Genomic DNA, 22,288 nt, shown 5'->3' on the forward strand with positions numbered 1-22,288 from the left:
ACAAAAGCCAAGGAGCAGCACTGGCCATCAGGGAACTGTGAATTTTGGTCCTGGAATCTGGAACAGCTCTGCACTCACAACCATACACCCAAGCGGTCAGCTTTCCTGTATACTCAACCAGAACCTTTTTCATTGTTGTTGTTTTTAAAAGATTTCATTCATTTATATGCCAGAGAGAGAGAACATAAGCAGGGAGAGCAGCAGGCAGAACAGGTGGAGAAGCAAGAAGCCCGATGTGGGACTGGATCCCATGACGCTGGGATCTTGACCATGATGCTGGGATCTTGACCTGAGCCAAAGGCAGCCACTGAACCTACTGAGCCACCCAGGCGCCCCTCTACTAAAATCTTTTCAAAGTTAGCTATGAGATGGCATTGGTAATCACTACCTTCGTAAATAAGCATATGAAATAACAGGAAAGCAAACTCAAGTTGCCTCCCATGGCCATTTAAATAATAATGAAGGAATGGTTACCTGCATTTTCCTGATGATAAACAGATACTAGGAAGATCAGGTATTTTGTCCAAGATCAAACAACAACTAAGGAAGGGGCAGCATGTGACTCTTGCTTTGACCCTAACTTTTCACTGATCTTTGCCTTTAAAGCAACACATGGAAAAGACTCCAGTGAAAGTGGTGGCGCTCTGTTTGCACGACCACAGGCCAGTAAATTCACTAAGTACACTCTTCATAGCTGCTCCAACGCGACAGGAACTGAGAACACCGAGCCAGCAGCCAGGCAGATACTGGCCGGGGGCCTGGGAGGGGCAACTCACCACTGCGCCAGGCCATATGTGGATGGATAAGCCAGTCTGCTCCAAGTGTCTGGGACGGTGTCATAACTCAGCTGGGACTGCTGGGCTTCCATCTCAGGAGAGAATGGCAGCTCCCCCTGGCACGGAGAAGAGAGGCCACACAGTCAGTGTCTTTGGACGTGGGTTAGATTTCAAACTGACTGCTTTTAAACTTGTAAACTTACCTTGCAACCAAGTTCTAACTGTTGAAGCGACACACGGATTTCCTGCAGGAGAATATTCATCCTTTCACACTCTTGGAAGCAAACAAGAACATAGGGGCTTCTGTTGGAGCTTTTTTGCATTATCTCCGCCATGTTGAACTCTTCTGGAAGTTTCTCCAAAATGTCATCCAAGATATTCCTAACCTTAAATCATTAACACACAAGATTTAGCTCCTCTGTGTTTCATTTTTAGTCATAGGAACCATGCCCTTGACATTTCAAAGAAGTCCCAGAATATATTCCACCACTCCCAAAGATGCCTGCTAACGCATTTAAGAGAGACCCACTACTCCCTGGATATGGGCGGACATGCACTGTGGACGAGCTCAACTACTTCTGCATCAAGGCAGCCCCTCCCCTTCTGCGGATCCCACCGGAAAGGAGCTACTCTTTGTCTGCAGTTTATTTGCTGTCAGCGTTTAAGGAATCGAAGAACTGTCATCATCATCTATGTTTCACTGGTATGCAAAGATGGAATCAGAGGAAGTAGAATCCCAACATTTAGGTACTATATTTGTAATGTTCTGCTAATTAAAAAAGAAAAAAAAAAAAACATTTGAAAAGTCACATGAACCAAAAATGCCCTTTAGGCTTGAGCTAATTCTGGTGAGTCTATGATGTGGCCCTCCCAACTGACATAGCCTAAAATTTTAGGAGCAATTTGGATCCACATTTCTAATACCAAGGGAGTCTCTCTGTCTTCTTTAATTACTGCCTTGAAGAAATAAAAGATTTATAAATTAAAGATGTGAAAATGTATGTAGTACTTCAATATACATATTTTTTCTCATCTTTTACTGGACTGGGGAAAACCAACGAATACCTAAAATGGACAAAAGATTTACGAGTACTGCCTGTCTTCAGCCTCAGGCAGCTTTCACTCTTTCCTTGCTTTCTTGCACTACTGACTGTGGTTCTGGAAGCCTAATCCCAAATTGCTTTAGCACCCTGGCAGGTTATTTTTCAGGTCCTGAAATCTTTTTTTTTTTTTTTTTTAAAGATTTTATTTATTTATTTGACAGAGAGAGATCACAAGTAGGCAGAGAGGCAGGCAGAGAGAAAGAGGAGGAAGCAGGCTCCCTACCGAGCAGAGAGCCTGATGTGGGACTCGAACCCAGGACCCTGAGATCATGACCTGAGCTGAAGGCAGCGGCTTAACCCACTGAGCCACCCAGGTGCCCTCAGGTCCTGAAATCTTAAACTCACCTGCAGCATCTTTAGAAAGAATGAAACAGTATAGTAGGCAGGTTAGGTAAAAGAATGGCTTTTGGAATTAGCTAGAGTTTGGTTTCCTTCATTGTCCCTTTCTAGCAGTCTGACAAGTCCCCTAAACTTAAGTCTGGAATAGGGATCCTGATACTACTTGAAGCTATTAAGTGGCTTATTTGTAAAGCACGTCCTTTACTGCCTAGCATATAGTAAGCATCCAAAAGAGTCATTGCCACAATCTGTTTGCCTGTTCACTGTGCTGAGGCATCTACAGATTATTTGCTTCGCAGTTTCTGGTTTAATAGATGGCTTCTTTGTTGGAAAGATCAAAGCCCCAAAACTAAATGAAGACTTCATCCATCTCTCTGCTTCTATTAATAGAAAAAATAGAAAGCTTTTTCCAAATGGATGAACGTTTCCTTTTTTATCTTAAAAAACAAAACATAATGACAGGGGTGCCTGGGTGGCTCAGTGGGTTAAAGCCTCTGCCTTCAGCTCGGGTCATGATCCCAGGGTCCTGGGATCGAGCCCCACATCAGGCTCTCTGCTCAGCAGGGAGCCTGCTTCCCCCTTCCCCCTCTTCCCCCTGCCACCTGCCTGCCTCTTTGCCTGTGATCTCTATCAAATAAATAAACAAAATCTTAAAACAAACAAACAAAGAGGTCTAACAATCATACAAGGAAAATGTTAGTATATAGAATAAAACACCCCACAACAAATTCTAAAGCCTCTAAATGACAACCAAGGGCCTCAGCAAATGGCCCTATTTCAAGAAATAATATGAAAATTCCTCAGATCTCACTATAATTAAATCTGATGGTTAGTGTGTTCCAACAACCTGAATCCTTGTCAGTCGAATCCTGATTAAATTGTGAGGGAAATGAGGGCTAATTTATCTGGGGGGAAAATAAACTAAATGTAAAACCAAATAAGACTTGATGTCTGTTTCTCATCCCTGTCGTTCTAGGATAATACATACCTTCAAAAGAATAATGCCAAAAGAAAAAAGAAATAATGCCAATCTCCCAAGATAATGTAAAATAGACACCATAACAAAATGATAGAGCCAAAAACACAGCGTGAAAGGCAAGTCACAGATTTGGAGATGTTTGCAATACAGCCATCTGACAAAGAATGTACAATGAGAATAGAGTCCTTACAAATCTGTGAGAAAAACACTGACAACAAAGAAATGGGCGAGCAGCTGGAACAGGCACTTCATATAAGATTACATCTAGATGACCAAGGTCATAGGAAAAAATGCTCAGCCTTAGTCCTTGACTAGGAATGCAGAGTTAAAACCAGAATGAATTAGTACTGCTAACACAACCCCAAGGATGGAGAGCAAATGAAATGTGCACACTGCTGGCGGGAGTGTAAGTGGTACAAACACTTTGGGAATATCTACTGAAGATATTTGGGAATATCTACTGAAGCTACACATTACATCCCACAATCCAGCCACTCCACTTCTGAGGAAAGGGGGTGAGGAATATTGGAGAACACCTCTGGGAGTTGCCTGTACCGGTTGACAAAAGACTCCAAGAATATTCATGGCTGTGATAAATCAAAACAGTGAAAGACTAGAAATAACCCAAACATCCATCTACTATAGAATGAATTAAAGCATGAACTATATACATGTACAATAGAATACTAGACAAAATTGAGTCACTGGTCCATGCAACAATACAGACGAATCTCGTAAATGTAACATGGATTGAGAGGGGCTGCATGTGCACCAGGACGTACTGAAGGAACGCATCCATTTGACAAAGAAACAGAGGCAAAGCTCGTCTATGCTGATAGAGGTCAGGTTTGGGCAGAGGCAGAGGGATAGACTGAACCCAAGTGTTGGAAATGTTAAGAATTTTCACCTGGGTGGTGATTATATGGATCTATGGAAAGGGAAAAAGCCATCGAGTGGTCCACTTAGATCACTCACTGTGAACATGTTACATGTTACATGTTACAGCGCAACAGAAAACAGACCGCCTACCTTCTCTTCCGCGGACTGCCCCAGCTCCTCACTGATGAGCGCATTCCTGGGCTGCAGCTCCAGCAACGTTCTGAAGAGCGTGTTGGACATCACTGTCAGGAGTTCTAGCTCAGCGTTTGCATGGAGGCCGTACAGTGCTGGGCTTTCTGGAGGCAGCTTCTCCTCTATGTACTGATGGTAGCCTGAGTAATCTAGGTTAGGTGGGGCTGCAAATCCCGGTGCCAGCATGAACTCCTCTTCAATCTTCAGCCACAAAGGGAAAAAGTCCGTTATGACAAGTCTAAAAGGAAATCACTCTTAGCATCCTAAGACACTTTGAGAACATGCTGGGTAGGAATGTCCAGCGCAATGCTGCATGGGGTGCAGGCTCTCTAAAATGTTTCATGATGCTTTTGTAACCCATCTTTTTGCCCCATGGAGGGCACCAGGCTGACCTCTGGTGGGGGCGGGGGGAAGCGGGTAGTCCAAGGAACACGTGAATCCTTGCCCCCAGAAGATGGAGTCTGCAGTTTGCTTGGGGCAACAAGATCCATGCACACGAAAGGCCAACTGGGTTCTGACCCATCTACTGCGTGATCACCCCATCACGTGCTCCCCGTCAGTGACTGTCCCAAACCTCTGCAAACATTCTGCAGAGAGAAACTGAGACTCAGAGTAATCCCCCACCGCCGCCCCCCAGGCAAGAGGCCTGATTTACATCTTCATTCTGCACACACTTTCTATGACTCTCTAGGCTTTGCTTTCCAAATGTACATACTTTTTCACAATAGGGCTTCGAATTATTTGATATGTGATACATACACATGTTATAAACACAGTTCCATGTACATATACTGAAAAACAGGACTGTGCGTATGTAACATTGTACAGGGCAGAATATATAGAGAATCCTATCAGTGCTGCCTCCTTACCTTTGAGCTACTCGGGACAGAGCCCGTGTTGCTCATCTCAAGATCCACAGACCCTGGGACCGCTGCTGGCACATACTGGTGCTCACTGAATGAGGCACAGGTGCCTAACGAACAGAAGGCTGGCATGATGAGGCATTGATCATGCCCATCTACTTCATTAAGGCGGGGGCAGTGGGTAGACATTCCATGTAGAGGAAGGTTCTTAACAAAGGCAATGAAGAGCAGCACCAAACCTGGACATGTGAACACGGTTCCTCAAAACATAGCAAAACAATTTATGCACCTGGTCCTCTCACCAAACATAAACTCAGTCAAGTGCTTAGAATTTTCTGGATCACTCAGCATCATCTCAAATCTTTTCTCAATTGTTTTTTAGTTCCCAGGGGCCATAACCTCCTCTTTCATTTTCCCAATCTCTCTCGCTATAAATTCTGTCTCGATGTGCTTAAATGGACAGTGGGATACTTTAACAATTTTTTAAAAGATTTTATTTATTTATTTGACAGAGAGAAATCACAAGTAGACGAAGAGGCAGGCAGAGAGAGAGAGGGAAGCAGGCTCCCTGCTGAGCAGAGAGCCCAATGTGGGACTCAATCCCAGGACCTTGAGATCGTGACCTGAGCCGAAGGCATTGGCTTAACCCACTGAGCCACCCAGGCGCCCCCAGTGGGACACTTTAAAAATCACTTACCGAATGTAGCTCCTTTATGCCTGGATTTTCTAAATCATTTTCTGAAATTGGGGTTCCTCTAATTGTGTATGTTATGCCACTGGTCCCCTCTCTCTCACCCGGAGACAAAGTAGGTATTCGCAGATTGTTACTGGATACTAGGTACTCACCACCTAGTGTAGCCTAACAAGCCTCTGGAGTATAAAAGTTTCATCTATTCTAGTTCTTAAGAAACTCCAAGTCTGATGGGGACAAAGGAAGTGATTTTCTATACAACCAGGTCAGCTGTGAGTACTGACAGCTTGTTCGTTCTCAGACCTGCCATCGCCAGTTTCCCGGAGGGCCTGTGTCCTTACTGACGATGCTCACTGGTGGCTGTGAACTCCAGAAGGCGTTTTAAATATTGGAGTTGGCACTTGTTCTGCACTAGGAAGAGTTCCAAGTTAAGCTACTCTTTCATTTCGTGAGAAACAGGAGCAACTTGGACCATCTCCCCGCCAGTATCTGTTAGCATGGTTTATTTCACTCATTTATCTGCACTTTCTAGCACTTCATTTTTAGAAATCAGACTAATCCATTTCTTTTTTCTTTAAATATTTCACGTATTTATTTGAGAGGCAGTGCACACACGCACAAGCAGAGGGAAGGGCAGAGGGAGAGAGAGGGAGAAACGGGCTCCCTGCTGAGCAGAGGGCCCAATGCGGGGCTCGATTCCAGGACCCTGGGATCATGACCTTAAGGCAGATGCTTAACTGCCTGAGCCACCAGGGTCCCTAAGAATAATCCATTTCAATCTCACCTGTTCAAGGTGACCGAAACAAAACTGTGGGGGAGATTTTAGCTTGTATTATTAGTCTATGAGATAATTTATTCAAAACAGAGATATGGGCACAAAATACAAATAATGAAACCAGAAATTAGAATACATATATACAAACCAGACTTTGGTCCCTGCAAACAAGGACTTGATCTTCCCTGTAAGGGCTCACTGGACTGTTGAAAGAAATCTTAAAAGCCAGTTAAATTGTCCTTCCATGAAAGACAGAAAGTTAGAAACAGAGTTTCAAGCAAAGAAACCAAGAAGTGGAACTGCTTAGAAATGTTAAAATGCCATGGGGACTAGAAGGAGCAAGGAGGGCCTGCTCCTATAGTGCTGGTGGGAACGCAAATGGTCTGTACTTTCTGGAGAGACAGTTAAGCAGTCTTTTTACAAACACGGGAAGAGTGCTTTTATATGTTCGTTAATGAGCAAAACACAAGAAAACCACAACGGAAAGGCAAAGGCTTGAGGTTTCTGGTCAGCCAGACATGGTGCAGTTCCCATCCCTGAGTGGGTTGGTGGCTGGAGGCCTTAAAATATGACAGTTTATCTGAGTTTCAGTCTCATCAGTGAAATATCACTCTTACTAGCAACCTAATGATCATGACTGGGAATTTAAAGACCATATATGCAAACAGCTAAGCATGTAAGTAGGCTTTGATGTTCGTTTGGGTCTTTTCTGTGTCCTGGGAATAGACATGATTATTTCAAACATATTCTGAGGAAACACAACCTGAGGAATGTTCCACTGTACATTCCTACTGTGATGTCAAACAGGCAAAGTTCGAAAAATGAGTCTTTGTTCATGTAGGTGTTTACCTGTTCTCTTTCTCCTTTAAGAAAACTGTAAAGGGACATAGTGAAAAGAAGGGCCATCTGTACCCAAATATTCATAGCAGCAATGGCCACAGTTGCCAAACTGTGGAAAGAACCAAGATGCCCTTCAACAGACGAATGACTAAGGAAGATGTGGTCCATATACCCAATGGAATATTACTCAGCCATCAGAAAGGATGAATACCCAACTTTTCTATCAACATGGGTGGGACCGGAGGAGATTATGCTGAGTGAAATAAGTCAAGCAGACAGAGTCAATTATCATATGGTTTCACTCATAGTGGAGCATAAGGAATAACATGGAGGACATTAGGAGAAGGAAAGGAAAAGTGAGTTGGAAATTGGAGGGGGAACCAAACCATGAGAGACTGTGGACTCTGAGAAACAAACAGAGTTTTGGAGGGGAGGGGTGAGGGTTGGGGGTTAGGGTGAGCCTGGCGGTGGGTATTAAGGAGGACATGTATTGCATGGAGCACTGGGTGTGGTGCATAAACAATGACTCTTGGAACACTGAAAAAAATTAAATTAAAAAAAAGAAAGAAAACTGTAAAGGTTTCCATGTGCTCAAGGAGCTCTGTGAATCCTGGTTCTGAATCCTTTCCTACCCAAGGCTTTTATGAAAATCTGCTGCTTGGTGATGAGGCCAGAAGAGTAGAGCGCTCTGCATATGGACCTTTGGGGGAGGTTATTTGAGGAGGTTATTGTTACTCCTCAAAGAGTCAATAATTCTAAAGAGACATTTCTCCAAAGAAGACTAATGAATTGCCAATAAGCACATGAAAAGATGCTCAGCATGGTTAGTGTCTAGAGGAATGCCAACCAAAACCACAACAAGGTACCACTTCACACCTACCAGGATGGCTTAAGAAAAAAAAAAAAGGGGGTAACAAGAGTGTCAGCAGAGAAGTGGAGAGTGTAGAACCTGATATGCTGCTGGTGGGGATATAAAATGGTGCATCCACTTTGGAAAAATCATATGGCAGTTCCTTAAAATGTTAAACAGAGTTACCTTATGATCCAACAATTTCATTCCTAGGTATACACCCAAAGGAAATGCAAATGTATGTCCACACAAACGCCTGTTCATAAGTGTTCATTAGCAGCATTACTGCTAATAGCCAAAAAAACAGAAACAACCCAAATGCCCATCAGCTGATGAATGCATAAAGAAAATGGTGCATACAATGGAATATGATTTGGCCATAAAAAGGAAACAATGACATATACTATAGCATAGGTGAACCTTGAAAACATTACATTAAGAGAAAGGTAGCAAATACAGAAGGCTGTGTATCATTCTATTTACATAAAATATCCAGAACAGGCAAACCCAGAGACAAAAAGTAGATGAGTAAGTAGTTGCCTGGGGCTGGGGAGTCGGGGAGAGCATGGCGAGTGACTCCTAATGGGTAAAGGGTTTTCTGTGGGGGGTGACGAGGTGTCTAAAACAGACTGTGGTGACGGCACAGCTGTGAATATGCCTAAAGCCTTTGGATTGTCCAAGTGGAATTGGTAAACTTCTCTTTGAATTTGTCTCAATAAAGTTATTTGAAAAAATTAATGGCATTGTGCTCAAAGAGAATGAGACTCCGCATTATGCCCCCCCCCCCCCCCCACCAAATCATCAAGGATTTGAAGTCATTTTTACAGAAATCAGTGTCAGGCGCAATTATTAGGCACTGGGAAAGCCAGCATCTCGCCTGACTCTGGAGGACTATGGTCCTTCTTACATTTTGCTTTCTGGCATTTAATAAAAGCCCCACCTCTTATGCTGCCTCTCCAGGGAGTCCTGCCTAGTTTAGCCTCCAGCTCAGTCTGAACCTAAACACATGCATTTGCCCTTTGCCTTTTGAGTAAAAAATGCCATGACCCCAAAGTGCTGTAAGGGATTTTCAGAAATTACTCAAGGGTAAATTCTATCATCATGAGGTCTTCAGAGCTGACAGGTACTGGAGTGATTTTCTAGATAGTACCCTCATTTTGTAAATCAATAAACTGAGGCACAAGGAGGTCCTGCACAAAGCTGGACAGCAAGTTAGTGGCAGAACCAGAACCTAGAGCTCCCGGATTGCCCGGTTTTGTTCACGGCAGCCCCCTGGGCACCCACTGCGCAAAGCACAGACACAAGTCAGTGGATCGGTGCCCCAAGCTCCAGATACTGCACACAGATCAGCATTCCAACTGATGCAGCGTGGGGCAGACATAGCCTGCAGTCCGTGCAGTCTGACTGCGAGCTCGAATTCTGGTTTAGCTACTTACCAACTGTCTGACCTGTGGGAATCTGGGTTTCTTCTCTGATTACGAGGGATATTAATACCTACTTGGCAGGATGATGGTGCAGCCCGAAAATAACACACATGAGATGTGGAGTGCTGATCCCCGGCACAGAGCAAGTGTTTAATAAATTGTTTCCATTGTTATAATCACAGATTAAATCTAGCCAAGTATGCAAGAGATAGCATGGAAACTTACACTTAATAATAAAAGACCTTCCAATTATTAAGCATGTTGTTCTAACACTGCACCAATGTTTAAACCTAACACCAAACCTATGAAATGGGCCATTCTTATTCAGTAGACGAAACTGAGACTCAGGGGAGGGGCCTACAATAAAAGCAAATACAGGGAGAATTGAGTGCGAACACTAGTATTTTTTTTTAAAGATTTTATTTATTTATTTGACAGAGAGAGAGAGGGGGAGAGAGAGAGATCACAAGCAGGCAGAGAGAGAGGGAGAAGTAGGCTCCCTGGTGAGCAGAGAGCCCGATGCGGGGCTCGATCCCAGGACCCTGAGATCATGACCTGAGCCAAAGGCAGGGGCTTAACCCACTGAGCCACCCAGGTGCCCCCTAGTATTGTTTTTTATCTCAAAGCCCAGCCTCCTAATGGTTACTTTGTATTACCAGAAGAGTTTTTAATATATGACAACCTTCAGGTGACCTGATACCTTATTTTCTAAAAGTAATTTTCTGTTACTCATTTAGCATTGCCATGTGCATGCTTTAGGTGAGAGAATAATATTAATAAATAATTCCCTACCTCTTGCTAGAGACCTGGGAGGCACACTGCCATCAGGGAACCCTCTCCCAGGGTCTCTGTCACTTATCCAGCAAGAAACCCACCCATCCCCCTCACAGGACAACACCATGAAGGCATTCTGGGATGAGCTTTAAATTCCACACCATTAATGAGTTGCTTTTCTGATTATGGTTCAGTGCAACCAGAGGTACTAATTTCTAAATAAGTTAACCAATGTGAGGGGCACCTGGGTGGCTCCATCATTAAGCATCTGCCTTTGGCTCAGGTCATGATCCCAGGGTCCTTGGGTTGAGCCCAGCATCCGGCTCCCTGCTCAGCGGGAAGCCTGCTTCTCCCTCTCCCACTCCCCCTCTTATGTTCTCTTTCTCCTCACTGTGTCTCTGTCAAATAAATAAATAAAATCTTAAAAAAAAAAAAAAAACAAAAACCAACAAACCCAACATGAGAAGTGGTGAAAAGACATCCTGCAGATGCACAGGTGTTAGATCAAGCTCCTGAAATAAACAGCAAGAGTGAGACACATCTGCAAGAGAACAGAGTAACTGGGATGTTGCAGTGTTTTTCTGCCACCAAGTAGCAAGGGTCCGAACTTCCTCTGTTGAGCTGAGAAGTGGTACTGTCCGGGGAGGAAGCCAGACAGCAAAGGAAGCATTTTGAGCCTGAAAACATCAGCAGATCTGCACAGAGGGTGGATACCTACATTTCTAAAGGGCTCACCCACACTCCGCTGCTGCCCCTCTGTGTTCATTGTACCGCTGTTCGAATGGTAGTTCAGACTTGGCAAGGTTAATGGACTGTCTAGTTTGGCAACAGTCATTCGCTCCCTGTCCTCAGGCCCGAGCCAGAGAGGGAACACCAGCATGAGCTTCTCACTCTGCCCCGTGACCTCCACCACCGCTTGGAGAAATCAACCTCTGTAAAGGTCGCACGCCTCAAACTGTTTATAGCTTTCCCATCTCCATGGTAACCTGCTCCCAGACCTCTTCTGAGGAGGGACTTCGAATTGGAGTAAATTGACAGTGTCTCTCTGACCTGTGAAATCCTGCTCATTAGAACTAAGGAAACACTTGGGAGACTCACAGCAACGGAAACAAATAATGATCACGTGGCAGGAAAGGTGGTTGGTTTTGGTTTTTTGGGGTTTTTTTGGCACTGTCCCCAAATTGTTTAACATTACTAAAAGTAGTAAAAAACAAAATCTGTCTCAGTTTTCTATATTAGACAACAGATAATACACATTTTCTATTACATGATTATTTACTTCTCAAAATGGACTCGAGGAAGGGGATCAAAAACTACGTAATACTTTTATGAGATGAAGTTCTCAGAGAAATTATCAACAGGAGGTGGCTCAAACAATGAAAAAATATGCACTACTTTGTTATTTTTTATAGTCCTTAGCATATTTGCTTTTTAAAGCTTATATTTAGGGGCACTTGGGTGCCTCAGTGGGTTAAAGCCTCTGCCTTCAGCTCAGGTCATGATCTCGGGGTCCTGGGATCGAGCCCCACATCAGGCTCTCTGCTCAGTGGGGAGCCTGCTTCCCCCACCCCCTCTCTCTACCTGCCTCTCTGCCTACTTGTGATCTCTGTCTGTCAAATAAATAAATAAAATCTTTAAAAAAAAATAAAGCTTATATTTAAATTCCAGTTAGTTAACATATCATGTAGTATGAGTTTTAAGTGTACAATACAGATTCAACACTTCCATACATCCACCGTGCTCATCCCAAGTGCCCCCCCAATCCCCATCACCTATTTCACCCATCCCCCATCCACCTAAACCATCAGTTTGTTCTCTATAGTGAAGAGGCTGTTTCTTGGTTTGCTTCTTTTCTTCCTTTGCGCCTTTCTTTTGTTAAATTCCACACGCGTGAAATCATGTGGAATCACTTGTCTTTCTGACTTACTTCCTTTGGCATTTATATGCTCTAGCTCCATCCGTGTCCTTGCACATGGCAAGATCCCTTCATTTTTATGGTTAACAGCCCACTGTCATATAGACACCACTGCTTCTTTATCCACTGGATGGACACTTGGACTGTTTCCACAATGTGGCAATTGTAGATAATGCTGCTATAAACATCGGGGTGCATGTGTTCCTCTGAATTAGTTTTTGTATTTTCTGGGTAGATTCCTAGCAGTGCAATTGCTTGATCATAGGGTAGTTCTTCCCCCCGGCCCCAACATTTTATTTATTTGAGAGAGAGTACATGAGCAGGGGAGAGGGAGAGAGGTAGAAGGAGAGGGACAAGAAGACTCCCTGCTGAGCAGGGACCCTAATATGGGGCTCGATCCCAAGACCTCGAGATCACAACTAGAGCTGAAGTCGGGCCACCCAGGTGTCCCCCATGGGGTAGTTCTATTTTTAACTTTTTGGGAAAACTTCCTACTGTTTTCCAGAGTGGCTGTACCAGCTTGCATTCCCACCAACCATACTGGAGGGTTCCCCTTGCTCCCCATCCTCACCGACATCTGTTGTTTCTTGTGTTGCTGATTTTAGCCATTCTGACTGGTGTGAGGTGGTAGCTCATTGTAGTTTTGATTTGTGTCTCCCTGATGAGGAATAATGTTGAGCATCTTTCCACATGTCTGTTGGCCATTGGTAGGTCTTTTTTGGAAAAATGTCGATTCATGTCTTCTGCCCAATTTTCAGTTGGATTATTTGTTTTTTGAGTGTTGAGTTTTAGAAATTCTTTATATATTCTGGTAACCACTAACCCTTAACCAGACACATCACTTGCAAATATCTTCTCCTATTCTATAGGCTTTTAGTTTTATTGAAAATTTCCTTCCTGTGCAGGAGCTTTTTGTTTTGATAAAGTCTCAATAGTTTATTTTTGCTTTTGTTTCCCTTGCCTCAGGATGCCTATTAGAAAGATGGTGCTCTGGCTGATGTCAAAGAAATGACATGGCACACCTTTAAAAATAGTTGGTATCCTGTTCAAGTGTGAAAAGAGATGTAGGGCGCCCTGTGTTCCCATGAAATAGGCAATGCCCATGATCTCCAAGGGTTACTCCTAAGATTCAGCCAGTTTCCGTGAGGGTCCTTTGCCTGGGTGTGGAACATGAGGACTCACAGATAAATCAGCGAGGAGGTCTTACTGAAACAGATTTGGATTTCACAGATCTGAGATGGCGCCCCACACTCTGCATTTCTGGGGCATGTGGGTGGCTCATTGGGTTACGCCTTTGACTCTCGGTTTCGGCTCAGGACATGATCTCTTGGGTCCAGAGATGGAGCTCTGTATGGGGATTCATGCTTAGTGGAGAGTCTGCTTGAAGAGTCTCACTCTCTGCCCCTCCCCTGACTCACATGCCTGCATGCTCTCTTTCTCTCAAATAAATAATAAATCTTAAACAACAACAACAACACTCTTCATTTCTAACAAACTTCCAAACTCTGTGACAGTGGCAAGTATATACTTGCAAAAGGTCAAGATTCCTCAGTAATATTTAAGAAGCATTTATACAGTGATGTTATTTTAAAAGATTCTTAATCAAGAAGCCCCTGGCTGGCTCAGCTGGTGAAGCATGTGATTCTGGATCTTGGAGTTGTGAGTTCGAGCCCCATGTTGGGTGCAGAGATTAAATAAATAAAACTTAAAAAATATTTTAAATCCTTACTAGGATTTTCTCTTCTGTAAATGACATATAAAATATCTTACCAGAGATGGATTCATGAATTCTTCCAAGTACGCCCGACACAGTTTGCGATCCCAGTCATCTGTGATGTGGCCTCCATACATGATCTCACCAAAGAGGTAACGGAGGTCTTCCCATGGGACCTGGGAAGGACGGCACATAGATGTTCACCGCCAGACCCCCAGCATCTGCCTCAGACACGCCAATCAGCAGTACACGCCTCTCTCCAAGTACCTCTAACACCATGTTTCCCCAAATCCCCACCAACGGGAGCATTTAAAAGAGGTTCAGAAATGGTCTAGGTTTCTCCACAGAATTTCTTGACAGAATTACATTCAGGGTGTTTAAATACATTTGGTGAAAATTCACGAACACTGAATGCAGATTTTAAAGCAATTATTCCTAGAACATGCCACGCAGGGAAACTTGATAAATTCAAAATCTCATCCAAAAATTGGGAAAAGGTATTAGTTCACAGGGCCTTTGTGGTACGTCACGTTTTTAGGATGTGATAGCAGGTTTTAGGATCCATTTAGGCAAATGAAGAAAACCTTATACAATCTGCATTTGGGGGATGTTTAGGATGCCCTCTCCTTGTAAAAATCCCAGCAAACCAAACCCCCTGCTGCAGACTGATTTGAGGGTTTGGTTCATGGCATGACTGGCCTACTCCTTGACTGTTCTAAGGGTTCTGACTAATGACTGGACCATGTGGTCTTCAGGAAATACCAGTATCTCCTCTCTATTTGGCTTAGCAGGATTTGAAGCCTCTCTCTGCTACCCTTTAGCTTCCTCAGGGTTTGCAAAACATGCCAGTCTGTGATGAAGCCTTTCCAGACAGGAACCTTTATACCCTCAGGGGCAGTAGATTGCCTCCCAACAGTTCAACTAAAAACTTAATTATAGCCTTCGTGGGTTGCACGATGTGACAGAACAAGTAAAATTGCTTCAACTATTCCAAATGTACTGGTTACAAGTTTATTTGAATTTGAATAAATGAACCTCAAAGAGGTCTTTCTTTAAAGCTGCTCTGAGGTGGGTGAGGAATACGGGAGAAGCGAGCGGACTGAAGCAGGCTCCCGGAACCACCCCGGGGGAACCTTCCACGTCACCCTCATGAAGTGGATGGGCGACAGAGACTTCTCTGTTTCGTTTCCCTGAGGGCGGTCCGTTAGTACGGGCTGTGCGTTCTACCAGCGGATATGCACCACCCTCAAGATTTTCATCAGCTGGGGCTCTATTATTATCTATTATCAATAACTGACGCTCTTCCCCCAAATCCTGATCCTTGTTTTGATCATATGCCTTCTTGAAAAGGGCATTTTGTATCACCAAACTGTGAATATAACCTTACTTCCAAATCTTGGTCACTGGCTTGGCCACGTGCAGTGAATGCCTTGGGTGTAGACATCCGAGGGAGGACAGAGCATTCAGAACTGCAAGCTGTGCTGTTCCTGGGATGCCAGTGGGGGCAGCAGCACAACGGGAGTCACTAGGGCCACCGCAGGGCTGCTAGGTCTCGGGACATGAGAGCCAGGGACAAACAGGAGTCCGCTCCTCTCTTTCTCCCCATCATTTCTGCCTCGGCTGCGTACAGGAGTCAGCTGAAGTGGACAACAGTCCTTGTTTCAGCGTCAGGGGACAGTTGTGAAGGACTTGTATAAGAGGATTAAGTGATCTGTTTCACTTTCTCCAAAACTATTATAATAGTCGATTTTACCTGCAACATTTTACACAAAATGTGTTAAGAGCAACTCAAAATATTATCCATTACGAGGATCAAAATATGCTCAAATTTTGTCTATTTAAAAAGCGATAGCTATGTGGGCACCTGGAGGGCTCAGCTGGTTAAGCACCTGCCTTCGGGACTCCGGGATCAAGTCCCGCATCAGGCTCCCTGCTCAGTGGGGAGTGCGCTTCTCCCTCTGCCCCTCATCCTACTCATGCTCTCTAATAAATAAATAAAAATTAAGGAAAAAATTTAGAACATGACAGATCATCACTGATCACATACAGTATTAAAGCCGCTTATTTTAGATACAACTTACTCAAAATATGTTCCTTGGGAGAACACGGCCACGTTATACACTGAGTGTACCTATTCTGATAGCGGTCACCTCACCTTTGAAGCTTGAGAAGACTTATTTGGTAACAAAAATTGTAACAATGGTTACCGAAAGAACACATAGTGACTCTACCCACAGAAACACAGATGAGTCATTTTAAAGGCCCTTTACAGAAAGTGTGGCCCAGGGCACAACAGTTGGTTGGACAAATGTATCTCAATTGTAACAGATTTAACGGAAGGGAAAAAGTTTCCTTTATGAAGACTAAGCCAGAAAATTCCTACAAATGGCTCTTCCTTTTTGTAATCCAATCACGGGGTTTTTAAGAGTTTACACAAATGTTCTTGATGAAGCATTCCCGTGCCCATCTGTAAAACGCATTTTAGCCATGAAATAAAATCATTCATCTACCTTTAACTTCCAATCAAGGGGAACATTACTGAGAAAGTCACAACAAGGTGGCATCCTTAATACATAATAATGACATATGCAGGAAATGCACCATTATTTATACATGTGACGCGCTGTAAATTGCTTCCATCATAAGAACTAATTGTAGTGATTATTAATGCAGTGTTATGAACTGTCAGAATTGCTGTATGTAATTACATTTGTGCAAATGCTTCATTACCTGCCTAATGAATCTGGCATATATGCACATGTAAACCACTGTTTTTGTTAACATAATGAAGGACATTTTTTTTTTTTTTTTTTTTTTTTTTTTGGGCACTAAGCTGCTGATGTAGAACTGGTTTGACCTATCTTGTGAAGTTTGAGCTTCCACTGCTGGAAAACCTTTGATCTGGTGTATTTTCACACTTGGCAGAAGATGCATATACAGTGTCAGCTATTTCAATAATAGCTTCAAAAGAGAAATTATGGCCCATTTGATAGTGGCCAAAGACTGACAGATTCAGTACACTCTTTGGAAGAGGTTATCTGACCACTAGCACTTACATGAGGGCTTGCCTCTAAGTAGTTGTAGAGGACGTTGGCACAAATGGTGAGGTCTCCAGGACTGAAGGGATAGCTGCGGCTCCAGCCCCGGGGGCCAAACCTCAGCCTCCCAGCCACACAAGCGTGGAAGTAGCACAGAGAAAAGAGGACGCTTTTAAACTCCTGCTCCTTGGAGCACGACTCAAGTGTATCCTGGGAAGAAAGGACAATAGTTGATTACCCTTCTGCACCCCTTCCAAGGGCAAGGGGTTGCAAGTTCAATGACCTTGTAGATAACTTTGAGGGAGATCTAGGACAAGGGCTACCATGCAATTCTAAGCCCGGCTGTCTATCCTATCAGCGCATAATAGGAGACTGGCCATTTGGCCCTTGCCAGTCTGTTAATTTCAGAGGAATGTTTTCACTTCGTTTCAGTTATTTTACCAAATGCTTCTAAGTTCGCTAGAAAATGACGCAATTCATTCTGAGCAGTGATGGTATTGCTTGAGATCTGAGCAGTGATGATACTGCTTGAGGTCATTTTTCCCTGCAAAATTCTCCTTGAGAAATCTAGCTGACCAAAGGACCCCACCTTTGTATCATAAGCATAGCAGAATACCACTTAAACCCCAGCCCTTCGTTCCCTCTGTTTCCCAGTCACACAGGTTACCTGGGCATGGGACCACCCATCAAAAAACCATTTCCCATCTTCCCTTGAAGCCAGATATGCCATATGACCAAGTTCTTGCCAAAAGAATGTGAGTAGAAGTGATGTGTACAATTTTCATGTCATTTAGTTAAAAGAAAATTGCTTGCCCTGGTAGTCACTCTTTTCCTTTCTCTGTGGGCTAGACATGAGGTTGACCAGACAACCGGGGAAGCCGTCAGTGAGTTCCAGGGGAGACACCTACCAGCCTGGGTGTGTGGCTGAGCTCATGAAACACAGCTGCCAGTTATATATGCAAGAAGTCCTCTTGTTGGGAGCACTCTAATTCTTTAGTGTCCCTGAGCTCATACAATCATCCTGACAAATGGTTTCCTTCTAATGAACTTAGGGTAGAATTCATTGCTGGGTGGAGAGAATGGCATATGGAAGACGGGAAAACACACCCTGTAGACTAGATCTGTAACATTTTTTTGAAATTGCAGAGGGAAAATTAAATCCTAGCATGTTGTATGGTTATGGCTCCCACAGCCATAAAATTAAAAGGTGAACCACCACCATCCAATCTCTGTCTTAAAGGTGGTAGTACTTTATTCTCAGATTCGGCAGTTCTGTGAGGCAAAAAAGGACTACTTCAACTGATGCTGGGCACTAGAGGACGATAAGGCCAAAGCTGTACCTTCTTCCCTTCTCCTTTAAAATGGCCCAATTATAGCCAGTCTACATTTAAAATGAATCTGACAACTTGGACCATCTACAAAGTGCATTTAGCACCTTTCAGGTGAGAGTTCAGATCTGGTCTCCCAGGCAACTTCTAGTAAAAGTCTAAACCAAACCAAGACTAGACTTGTTCCCTTGTTCTAGGACTAGAAGAAGCTTTTCAGTTTCTTTATGACTTACTCTAATAAGAATCCAACGTTACTACCAAATGTCGTTCTAGAACTGGCCAGGCCATCCACAGTGCGGACCCAACTAAATCACTAGGTCATTCTAAAACACTAGGCTGTTTCTAGGTAGTTTATGGGGCTTAAAGATACATAATCATTAAATGTAACATTTCCACAAACATAAAATGAAAGATAAGCTCATGAAGGAAGAAAATAAAAAAAACATATAATTGGAATTAATCTTGAAGAATATAAAAAATGTATTAGTTTTAAATGTAAGAAGTTTCTAGGAGACAAAATAGAAATATCAAACTTTTACTTAGGAATTATGATCTAACAACTCACCTACCATCTTCCTGAATAACATAGTCCACAGAAAACCAATGTACTACTATAACTAAGTACATTAATTCCATAAATATTTCATATAATAGATTTAGTTTAATCCTCAGTGCTAAAAAAAAAAAAATTACAATGTAGGCACCTTGGTGGCTCAGCTGGTTAAGTGTCTGACTCTTAATTTCAGCTAAGGTCATGATCTCAGGGTTGTGAGATCTAGCCCCACCACTGGGCTCTGTACTGGCTGTGAGAGCCTGCTTAAGCTGGGAACCCATTTAAGATTCTCTTTTTCTCCTCTCTCTCTTTCTGCTCCTCCTCCACCCTACCACCCCTCCTCAAAAAAAATTACAACTTAATGCCATTTCATTATGCCCTGATAATATAAATGCCAAATATGAATTCCAAATGAAAAAAATATGAATCAAGTTTTTCAAATTAGGAAAAAGTATGAGTCTACCTAACATTCTACATATCAGGTCAGTTGTATTTTTACAAACCAAGAGATGAGCAATTTACCATCAGAAAATACACAAACAGCTCAGAGGCCAGAGGACAGGCATCCACACTCACATAATAGCAGGTGGTATGCACACAAATGCCAGTTTCACGTGTGCAATTACCAGTTATCTGTTTCTGCTGCAGATCTTACAGAAAAAGAAATCTAGGTGCACCTGTGAGGCTCAGTCGGTTAAACATTCAACTTTTAAAAAATATTTTATTTATTTATCTGAGAGAGAGAGAGACAGTGAGTATGAGCAAGGAGAAGGTCAGAGAGAGAAGCAGACTCCCTGCAGAGCCGGGAGCCCGATGCGGGACTCGATCCCCGGACTCCAGGATCATGACCTGAGCTGAAGGCACTCAACCAACTGAGCCACCCAGGCGCCCTAAACATTCAACTTTTGATTTTGGCTGGGGTCATGATCTCAGGGTCTTGGAATTGGGCCCTGTGCCTGGGCTCCACACTGAGCATAGGGCCAGCCTGAGATCCTCTCTCTCCTTCTGCTTCCCCCTCCCTCCCCAGGATGTTCTCTCTCTCTCTCTCTCTCTCAAAAAAAAAAAAAAAAAAAAAAAAGTATCTTATTTTAAAAATGTGGTTATTATGTTTATATGAAAGGAGCCTAAATAGTATTCCCTTATGACTCCTTCCTTCCTTCTTCTTTCATTTAAAAAAAAATTTTTTTTAAAGATTTATTTATTTGCCAGAGAGAGAGAGAGAGAGCGCACGTGCACAGGCAGGCAGAGTGGCAGCAGAGGCAGAGGGAGGAGCAGGTTCCCTGCCAAGCAAGGAGCCAGATGTGGGGCTCGATCCCAGGACGCTGGGATCATGACCTGAGTCGAAGGCAGCTGCTTAACCAACTGAGCCACCTAGTCATCCCCATTTTAAAAAAATTTTTTAAATTTAAATTCAATTAATCAATATATACTGCATTGGCTTCAGAGATACAGGTCTGTGATTCATCAGTCTTTTTTTTTTTTCTCCTATTAACACATAATGCATTATTTGTTTCAGGGGAACAGGTCTGTGAATCATCAGGCTTACACCTTTCACAGCACTCACCATAGCACATACCCTCCCCAGTGTCCATAACCCAGCCACGCTATCCCTCTCCCCACCCCGAGCAACCCTCAGTTTGTTTCCTGAGATTGAGTTTCTTATGGTTTGTCTCCCTCTCAATCCCATCTTGTTTCATTTTTTCCCTCCCTACCCCCAATGACCTCCTGCCCCTTTAAGTACTTGAGTCTTTCCAATAGTTGTCATCTTTAGTTAGTCTAAGTGGCTTTCTAGATAAGTCAGAAGAATGAATACTTTCATAAATAAACTGGAACGGGGGTAGGGACTCATGTATAAACTTTGGGGCATCGGTTCATCCCTGCCATGACATGCAACATATTTTTCAATGGGCATTTCCCTGGGGAGAGTGTCCGTGGTTTTATCAGATGATCAGAGAGGTCCTTACCAAAACAAACAAACAAAAAACAACAACAAAAAAACCAACAAAAAGAGAAAAAACACTGATGGACGATTGGGCTGAGGCATATTTGATCATGACATACTCACTTTCCCCAAATACAGATAATTGTCCTATGGGGGCTGGATAAATCCTATTTAAATATATTAAATTCCTATTTTGTATTTTGGGAAAGAGGTTGAGAATGTCCTAAGTGGTCAGAAATTATCAACCAAGGAATAAAAAATAAATTCATGGCTGCCATGGTTCCCAAAAGAAAAAGTACTGCAACTATATAATACATTCAACAAGGTTTCCTGAGTGCCTCTTTCTACATTCTACAGTGTTTATATAGCCTATAAATTAATTAACTAGACAATTAACTGTATTCTTTGAAAGGTTTCCTGAGTGCCTCTTTCTACACTCTACAGTTTTTATATAGCCTATAAATTAATTAACTAGACAATTAACTGTATTCTTTGAAACTATAATCTTAGATGGCCAATTATTATAATTCCTTCATAATGTTGACTTGAGTATTGGTCCAGAAGATACTAGAGAGAAATGATAATATTTCTAACAGGAGTCTTAATATTTATACCAAACCATGTGCATTTCCTCTTTAGGTTTCATCCTACTTCTCCTAATAAGAGTACTGTTTCCCGGGGTACCTGGGCGTCTCAGCTGGTGAAGCATACCACTGTGGATTTCGGCTGGGCTCATGATCTCAGGGATGCGAGGTGGAGCCCTGTGCCGGGCTCTGTGCCGGGCATGAAGCCTGCTTAAGATTCTCTCCCTCTCCCCTACCCCAAACCCCTTGCTTGCACTCTCTTTCTCCGAAACAAACAAAATACTGTTTCCCAAGGATGTGTAAAAAATCAGAGGGAATGGCAACTCAGAGAAACAACAACAAAGGAAACTTGTTTGAAACACATGATTACTATACAGGTAGTTGTGATAATTTGCCCAAGGAGAATCATAGGAGCATTTGTGCTTGTGTTAAGGCATTTGTTTTATTTTGGAAGGAAATCAAAGTGTAAATAAGGTGGCAACATGGATATACAGGGAGAAGATGATTTAAGTCTGCTAACATCAAAAGTGGATCTGAGGGGGCGCCTGGGTGGCTCAGTGGGTTGAGCTGCTGCCTTTGGCTTGGGTCATGGTCTCGGGGTCTTGGGATCGAGTCCCACATCGGGCTCTCTGCTCAGCAGGGAGCCTGCTTCCCTCTCTCTCTCTCTCTCTCTCTCTCTGCCTGCCTCTCCATCTACTTGTGATCTCTCTCTGTCAAATAAATAAATAA

The 22,288-nt window shown here is 43.1% G+C and overlaps 1 protein-coding gene across 1 annotated transcript in view; it reads right to left on the reverse strand.

Moving 5' to 3' along the window:
• Positions 1-22,288, reverse strand: part of DNAH11 (dynein axonemal heavy chain 11) — a 294,718-nt gene that overhangs the window by 5,231 nt on the left and 267,199 nt on the right. Inside the window, exons 56-60 of the mRNA XM_059397525.1 lie at positions 17,171-17,362; positions 14,171-14,290; positions 4,227-4,469; positions 980-1,162; positions 777-892 (exon numbers count right to left, since the gene is read on the reverse strand). Coding sequence (XP_059253508.1) covers positions 777-892; positions 980-1,162; positions 4,227-4,469; positions 14,171-14,290; positions 17,171-17,362 — 854 coding nt within the window. The remainder of the gene's footprint in view (positions 1-776; positions 893-979; positions 1,163-4,226; positions 4,470-14,170; positions 14,291-17,170; positions 17,363-22,288) is intronic.

The sequence above is a fragment of the Mustela nigripes genome, chromosome 4, assembly GCF_022355385.1.
Source record: "Mustela nigripes isolate SB6536 chromosome 4, MUSNIG.SB6536, whole genome shotgun sequence".
NCBI lineage: Eukaryota > Metazoa > Chordata > Mammalia > Carnivora > Mustelidae > Mustela > Mustela nigripes.